The 8,965-nt window shown below is 38.8% G+C and overlaps 1 protein-coding gene across 1 annotated transcript; it reads right to left on the bottom strand.

Annotated features, from left to right (window-relative positions):
* Nucleotides 1-2,025: 2,025 nt before the first annotated feature.
* Nucleotides 2,026-4,273, bottom strand: nkx3-1 (NK3 homeobox 1). Its single transcript, XM_085475078.1, has 2 exons — nt 3,106-4,273; nt 2,026-2,861 (listed from the first exon to the last, which is right to left on the bottom strand). Exons 1-2 carry the CDS (start codon nt 3,290-3,292, stop codon nt 2,464-2,466), a joined length of 585 nt encoding a protein of 194 aa, XP_085331204.1. The 5' UTR covers nt 3,293-4,273; the 3' UTR covers nt 2,026-2,463.
* Nucleotides 4,274-8,965: the final 4,692 nt, after the last annotated feature.

Raw genomic sequence — 8,965 nt, 5'->3', positions numbered from 1 at the left:
CCCTTCTTAAATATGTAAAGCCCTAAATCCTTTGTGTCATCTTATCAGCACCGTCCCGAGTCAGACCAGCATGCCATCCTGAAGGAAGCTATAGTTGCTTCTTAGTTTTCAGCGCTGTTCCTCAGCTTTTGTATAAATAAGACAAGTCAAAAACAGCCTCGGCTGCAAGGGGCTGTACACGTTATACAAAATATACACAATAGATAACAGTCGCTAAATCAACAATAAGTACACAACAAATATCTAATTGTGCAAGAAAGAGTGTGTTTGCGTAATCAAAGCCAGGATAGGATGCTCAACTAGACTCAAACAGGATTTTTAAGGGTTTTTAAAATAATTGAGGGACTGGGCACCACTGAAAAGACTCCATCACCTCTGCTTTTAAGCCTGGATCCAGGGGTAACCAAACCAGTGTAAGGAAGTCAGTATAGATTTAGATGCATTTACTATGACGTAAAATCTCCCCGATGGTGAGTTAAATCTTTAAAATTGAATTCAACATTAAAGTGGCTATTATATTCTATAATTGCGTTTGAGTTGGTCATTCTTTCCCAACACTGAAACACAGTATAAAGAGGAGCAGAAGTGAAATCAGTTGCACAGATGATAAAAAATCTCTGAAGTTTTGAATATTACAGACTAAAAAAACACGTTACTATTAGCAACTTTAGAAAGAGAAAAAAGGTCCACACCCACATGCCACAGTTTTTTTTATCAGTTACTAACAATATTAAAAACATCTCCAAGTGTTCCTTAAATAAAACTCAGTACAGTGTCATCAACAAGCTGTTGATTTGTTCACTTCCCTAATAAGTAAAACTCCCTCATAGGATTTTACTTAGTTTGTCATCATAATTTTTACATTGTTCACTGAGCTGTCTGGTTCTGGACCCCACGGGAGATTGTCACATTTGCTTTTCAACCAATCAAAGGACTGAGATACCATCTATCTCCACATGGGTCAGCCACAGAAGCTCATATGCAGTAAATTCATTGTCTTTGTTTGTTTTTTGTAGCCATGGACTAATTCATTATCAAGTTTGGTTCTGTTTGGGTCAGTCCACAATCACTCTCAGCTGACTGGGATAGTGCGGTGTAAGTCTCGCTGCAACGTTAGACCTGTTTCCGAATTTTGTCTTTGTTTTTTGTATGTGCACAGCATGTTTAAACTTGGTGTTTGGTGAACTTGAGGTTATCAAGCATTGGGATTTCGTGGTTGTAAATTTGCAAGCCAGAACATAGCAGTTGTTGTTTAGATGCTTGATTAAAAACTCTTTAGGGTTTGGGGGATATGTAAGTGAAGCACAGCATTACTCAGTGGGAAGGAAATGATATGAAGAACATTCATAAAGGAAACTTTGACCTCATTTACTGAGAGGGAAAAAAGAGCTCATGAGAAGTCCAGGTGATAACACACCTGCAGAACACTCTGCCACCGAAATGCTTCATAGCCGCAGTGCAGCTGGTGTGAGTGTAAGTCTCACTTTATAAACTAACAAGACGTCAGTCAGTTTGAAAAATCGTGCTGCCAGACTTCTTAAAATTTTTATTTGTACAATCCAGGTGCTTAGAAAAATATGTTGATTTGTAGTATGTGTTACATGCATGAGTGTACAGGGCTATGATTACACCAAAGCTTCCAAAAAGGGGTCACAAAATGTGCCCAGATCTAAAGTCTACATCACATTTTGTGTGTTATCCTCACTTATTGTTATACATCATACAGAACATACCTTAAGAAACACGTTCTGTTACTTTTTTATCTACCAACTGCCAGGTATACTCACAATCACCATGGCATGCAGGAGGTGAGCCACATGACAGCTTTACCTCCTCATGCCCCACTTTCAAGAAAGCAAAGCTGACAACTGCTGATTGAACTCGATGCCTTATGGAGCTCCGTTTATCTCTGATTTAAACAAAGATGCCTCTTGGCCAGCCTTCATATTTGTATTTATGTCAGCATGTTTAAGCATCTGGAATGCGTGATGTCAGCTGATGTCAGCTGACTCTCTTACTGTTTCGTTTCCTCTCGTTTTCCGTGTGGTGCTGTCTCTAGAAAGAGCAGTTTATCTTCCTGCAATCAGGGCATCAGCTCCTTGAAGAAATCGGGTCTCATTCTTTCGCCTTCATTGACACCAACTGCAATTTTATCACAGTTTAACTTCATTCAAATGCTCGAAATTTTAAAGCACTCTTAACAAAGGTTAAATGTATAAGCATTAATTTATTAATAATTTATTAATCAACAATGTCACAAGTTGGCTGTGCAAATCCATGTCATATCCATACAGCAAGATTTGTATGATAGCACATTTTCATGAGCGAAATCACTCCACAAGATGGATAAAGTCAACACATGAGCAAACACCATGTTCCAAATCTGACAAAGAATCAGCTGTGACAGTAAACATAGATTTTAGAAGCTTGTAGATGATAAACTTTAGGGTTATACATTTATTTTCACCATAACACTGGGCCCCAGGGGCCACTGTAGTCCCACAGGTAGGGTCTGTATTGGTAGGCTTTGTAGAAGGAAGTAATCAGTGATGATCTGACCAAATCCTCTTTCAGACCCAGTCCTTCTGCATTGTACAAATCCTTACAAAACTCTGATGTCTGCTGCTTCCGCTTCGTTTTGTACCTCCTGTTCTGAAACCAGATTTTCACCTGGGTCTCAGTTAGTCTTAAGGTTCTGGCCAGCTGAGCTCTCTCTGGGGCCGACAGGTATTTCTGGTGATTAAATTTCTTCTCCAGTTCGAGCACTTGGAGGTGTGTAAACGCAGCTCTGGAGCGCTTCTGCTTTCCGGGGGAGGGCAAAGTTGACTCTGAGGAGCTGGGGCATGATGTGTTCAGAGATTCTGTGAAGCACAGATGAGATCCAGTCATTAAACAGGTAAACTGGTTTACAGCAGGCTTTGTGAACTGGTTTGTGATCATTGTAAGATAAACAGCTGCCATTACAAATAAAATTTTAAAGCAAGTCTTTTGTTGTTACACTGCAGCATTCTGCACATTCTTCATAGTAAACAACACACATCAAACTGATTTGGTCACTTTATCTAAGCGCAGGAAACCTGCTGTTGAAAGCCTGCAGACGCTCACCTGTCTGTAATCCAAAGGCTGTTTCCTGAAGACAGAGCTGTGGTGAAAACTTTCCTGATTCTTCATTCCACTGCGAACATCTTTCCTCCTTCTGCGAGCAGCATTTATCATTGAATCGCGCACTGTCTTTGTTGGAGAGGATGTCCTCGATGAGGAAGGAAGTCAGAGGTTTGGCCGAGTCAGACATTTCCAGCCAGTAATAAAAAAAAATCCGAGGACTCTCGGTGCATCAGAGGCGCAGTGGGAGAAGTGGCTGAAGCACTGTGAGTCCTCACACACTTACACAGTCTGAATTTATACAATAGCAGGGGCGGGCTCAGATTGCACTGACGCGTTAAGGAGACGGGACGGCTAAAGTTTACTTCTACTTTCACTAACTTTCATTCAAGTTTCCAGCTCTGCTGCAATGTATCAAGTCCATAAAAATACTGAAACATTCAAAAGGAAGTACTGATCCTTTTTTTTTATTTTAGAAGTGATCTGTATAGAGAAAGATTTTAAAACTTTAGACTGATTGTAAAAAGATGAATTTATATATTTATAGCTGTCCTTATGCATGCTTTTATGTTTAAATGAAAAACAGTCTGATGTGGTTCTACTTATACACATGTGCAGAAAGGTGTCGAATATGTGATCTAAACTCAAACAAAATGATTAGAAACTCATTTCTGTACAAGAAAATATAATGGGTGCATGTTGGCAATGTACTTTTTTAGCTATGATCTATTCCTAACAGAGAGAACTGAGTGACATCCAAAATTAGCTAATAAACTAGTATCAGAAAAGCAAGCAGTGCATGTTCACAAAGTGTGTTTAGTCTTTCTGTGGAGGAAGTTTGAGTCCACAAGGAGGGACGGAGCTACCTGCTCCAGACACACTAAAAAGTCTCGAATTTGAGCCCTCCATCAGCTCAGTATTGTAACACAGCGGCTTCAGTGAGACAAATGTACCAGTAGCGGGGGTGGGTGGGGCCGGTGGCTGGGGTCAGAGTGGGTGGTCATGCCTCCTGAAGCACTAATGACTTGGACACATTTAGGCCGGCTCCTGAATGGACACGCTCATTGTTTGACGGCTGTTTATTTGTTGTTCTCTGCGGTCCGGTCTGACCTTTCTCCGTCTACTAAGATGTTTACAGGCGTTGTCGGAGTTGCTCTGGGATTTCATGCTTCCTTTGGAAATGCGTGAATGTTGGTATGACAGACACAGCCCTCTCCGTGGCCCCTGATGGCGCTGACGCCACCAGCTTCTCTTCACCAAATACACACTTACATCACACTGATGACTGCTACTATTATCAGCAGCACTTAAACTGCATCCTTGTATGCATTATACACTATGTATCAATATCCAGCATTATATGTAATATATATATACATATATATATATATATATATATATATATATATATATATATATATATATATATATATATATATATATTATCCCCAGACTAAGTCATGTCTGCCGTGTTCTTTCCTGTGTTGTGGATAATCATTTATGAAAGCTATCTGTGTGTAATCTCTTAAGGTTCCTCGTTTGCATTACCTGCTGTCTTGTCAACAGCGTATTAAGATTAAATGCTTGATATGTCTCACCGTGAAATCTTTGCATGCGACTGTCTGCCTGTTAAAGTATGTTGAACTGTAAGCACAGAAAATCCCACTTTTGTCTAGACATTGTTTGTTACCCCATAAAACTCCTTACGTTTATTTTTGGATCATACTGTACTGAACGTGGAATCAAGCAAAACCACAGCTGTGTGCAAAATGACTTTCTACTAGAAATGCATACATTGCATTTATTTGAGGCATATGTCACTTTTATTTCACCATCTAAAAAACGTTTGATTGTGGTTAAAAGGATGTTTTGCAGAATAACAAAACTCACGTACCTGTCTGATGACATAAGCAAAAACAAGGTCAGCAATGACAGCGAGCACCTGGGCTGTGTGAGGAGGGGAAGTCCTACGACTGAAGTGGTTCTTTTAAGACTCTGTGCAGTCATCCACCACCCTTATTCTGTGACAATCGGCATGATTGCTCCAAACAATGGCATTTCCTCTACAATCACTCTGTCCTAGACAGTCGTGGCATAGTTATCTAGATGTGCATCAGAGGTAGCATAAGAGAGCTGCTGACCTTTCAGCCTGGAAAGGCATTTGTCCTCCCCGGTGCAGTGGTGACGATGTTTTCTTTGAGCCACCAAACGTGCCATCAACCTTCTGTTATTTTCCTGCTGTTTCATTGTCTGAGAGGGTGACTGCGAGGACTTGTCGCAGCAGCAGATTTGTCAGCATTCTGTCTTCTTATCTTCTCAGCATCAGAGTTGTTTTATACAGTATCCCTACGCCTGGCTGTTGCACAAGAATCATCTTTGTAAAGTGTGCGACATAACCAATATGTCATCAGAGGAAACAGGTCAGTTTAAAGTTTGTACAAAAACTAAATGATAAAGAAACAATTACTCTGAATTTAGTAACTGTGAACCATTTTTTTCTTCTCCAAATTCAGTGAGGGGAAAATTAAAGTAACTTATCTTTGGTCTGTGTGAGATAGTTTTGTAAATGCAATTCTAGTGTTTTCCACCAGAGGGAGCTTTGAAGCCAATCTCACAGCTACTTTAAAAGAAAGGGATTATGTACCATGGACTGTTATTTCGTCTACAACCAGCTCAGCTACAAAAATCAACAGTTTCTTATTTTGTTTAGGCGAGTTGTTGCAATGTGGATGAGCTCCTGCACAATCATATACAACAGTTCATCATTTCATCATCACACTGACATTTGAAGTCTCTGACATAGTCAGGGACGCGTCTTTCTTTCTAACCACAGCATGACTTAAACCCTTTGTGGATTTTGGAAACCATAATGTCTCTTCAAGCGATGGTCAGACTCACGTCATTCTCTATTTAAACTGCCCCTCATCACAAGCAGTGTAATCAAGCACCTTTTATGTGGACGAGGAGAAAAGAAAAACTCCCTCTCCACCTTTTCAAAACAAAGCAGAGCTACTGCGCATGAGCTCACAGTTTTCCTCCCTGAAAAGACACAGATTTGACTATTCATTAGTGAGATGTTGCTGAATGTCATTTAAAAAAAATCTTTATCTGTCATGAGTGACAGAGGACCTTTTCACTGATTGCAGTAACCAATTACTTCAGTTGAAAGACAGTTACTGTGTCATGAGATCACCGGGTTACGTCATTTTAAGGCTTTTCTTTATGCTTCTAAATTAAAATTGAAATAGTTCACACCAAAGGTTATGGCTACACGTGATCTATAATGTAATGTATTAAGAATAAGAATAAGAATAAGATCTATATATATTTTTAAAGTTACATTTTAAAGTCATACACTATAAACATAACTTCTGAAAAACCCTTTTACTTACACACACACACACACACACACACACACACACACACACACACACACACACACACACACACACAGGGTCATTATCTGATCTCTCTTGGTCTCCTCTCTGTCTACAGCTTCATCCTTATCTGTGCAGAGATGCTCCTTCAGCCCGTGACTCTTCTCTGAGAGGTGTTTATTCTCTGCGTTCACGCCCAATAAAAAAATTACACAAACGTATTTTCCCCCCAATCAAGTGATTTTGACGGGAAACGAGTCGCGCTGATGTGTATCTCTGATTTATTTGATTTTATGGTTTTATAATTTTAAATTAATGCCACGCTTTGTTGTTGTGGAGATATAAAGGGACCGTTTTAATGATAAAAAATAACTGAATTTTATTTTACAGAAATCTGTGTTTTGAAGTTTGATTGGCGCTCACCTGGCTGTGGCTCGTCGATACACGACACGTCAGACTGGAACTGTTTCCCGCTTGATTGAAAGTTTGAAGAAGTTAAAGAGCCACTCTGTCTGCGGGTTTGTTTACCAAGCAGAGCCCCGGGACAGGACAAGCTCTCCGGCCTTATCAGCGGATTTGTGAATGGGGCAATAAGGAGCTGAGTTTTGATAGAGGTCAGATGTCACTTCATCCATTAGCTGTTTGATGGCTCTCTTTGATAAACCTGGCAAACGACAACGCCACAACCAGTTACACTTAAAGGTTCCTAATAAGGTATGCTGTCGTTTTTTGAGCTCCTCCTGGAAAACTGGGTGACAAAGTCTTACAAATTTATATAATTTTCAAAAAAGCTTCTCCTTTGTTTTATTTATTTTAAAAGCTTCACTCAAAAGCTACGGAGAAATAAAAAAGGAATAATTTGATGAAAAGCAATATAGTACAGTAATGATATTTTTAAAGCTCACTTTATATGAAGTCATCACATGTTTATAGACTACATGGAGGTAGAGGACGCATGGGGCACTGTGGGTATTTCACGCGATCGTTTTGCACCGGTCAATTTGTGGAATTTTATGAAAAGCTCACGCAACATTAGTCGTTTTAAAAATGCACACTTATGAAGAAAAGCCAAAAGTAATCACTTTGATTTGAATCCGTTTTTTACTGTGGTAACTAAATCAAAATATTTGGAATTTTTGTGTTTGCCAAAAAGTGATTGGTCGTATTTAAACTGCTATAAATAACTTTTGCCATGTAATATGTGAAATATATCTCGAATGTATCACTAGTGAATGACATCAAGCCACCTTGAGTCACAAACAACATTCCTGTCACAAAGTAGAAACCGCAATCAGTTTTTGGCAAAGTGACTTTTAAAAACTTTATTTATCCAGATAAAAAGTTGACATAAAAAATCTCTAAGAGTAATCTCGCCAAGAAGAAGAAATTGCAATAAATATAACAATAGTTCTGTAAACATATTTTACGTGGTCAAAAAGGAGCGGATTGGTTATAATGTATAGGTGCAATAAGACACAGTCATAAAGATGCTTGAAAAACAGGTGATTTTTAAATTGCATATATAGACCTTTTGTAAATCCTGCTCAATGAGGTCTGTTTACAAATACAAGTAATTTTAAGTAAAGATATTACACATAAAAATCACACTGGGAATCAGTTCTTAGCACCAATGAGGCTTCCGTGTGCTGTTGTCAAAACTGATCTCACACAGATTATCTCAGGCGATCCAGGAGTGCGCATTTGACTCGTGTGATTCTGATTGCAGTAAAGGGTTCCCACATTAAAACTAGCAACCTTAGAAGAGAGATCCCGGAAACCTTCCTTATCTAGGCGATCGAGCATGACCAAGACTTATAATGGAGAGCAGTTCAGAGTCAGAAAGATAATAATGTGGTTCATTTTTATCGTGTTTGCGCTGACTCGCTCAGTTTACCTGTTGCAAAACCCGTTTTTAAAGTGATACATGAGTTCGAAAAAATATGACATTTATTCTCAGTTGTTTTTGTATAAAAACACTGTAAGAATGAAGAATATTAACTATAATAAATAATAACTGTGACTGGTTCAGATTCATGGCTTAAATGGAAAAACGGTTTAAATTTTCATTTCTAAATTTTGATACATTGATATATTTATCTAAATAGAATAAAAAGTTGTGCTTTTTTTAATCACCATTTTTTACTGAAACCCACTGATAACCAACCCCGTTACAGGGCTGGTTGTCACAGAGTGTCGTTGATGCTTCATTAGTTTTTGTTCGATTCATGACTCATTATTGAAAGTAATCCAAACATCAGCAAGAGCAAAAAGTGTATCAACCAACCCCGGATTGCCCTAATTCAGAATTTGCGTCTAGACACAGAAAAGTATAATTGAATATTAAAGCGTTTATTCTTCATAATCGATTCATCAGAAACTTTTTGAACAACGGGAAATTACAATACGACCCCACACCAACTATACAATATACATTTGATACTGAAATGTCTCAGTGGTTCCTGCTATACAGCCGTTTAGTCCCTTTA

This window comes from Copadichromis virginalis, linkage group LG12, assembly GCF_057382275.1.
Source record: "Copadichromis virginalis isolate Kocher_CV1m ecotype Utaka linkage group LG12, C_Virginalis_male_GT1.1, whole genome shotgun sequence".
NCBI classification, from domain to species: Eukaryota; Metazoa; Chordata; class Actinopteri; order Cichliformes; family Cichlidae; genus Copadichromis; species Copadichromis virginalis.
The sequence above is the reverse complement of the archived record's forward strand: the minus strand, read 5'-3'. Positions and strand labels throughout refer to the sequence as shown.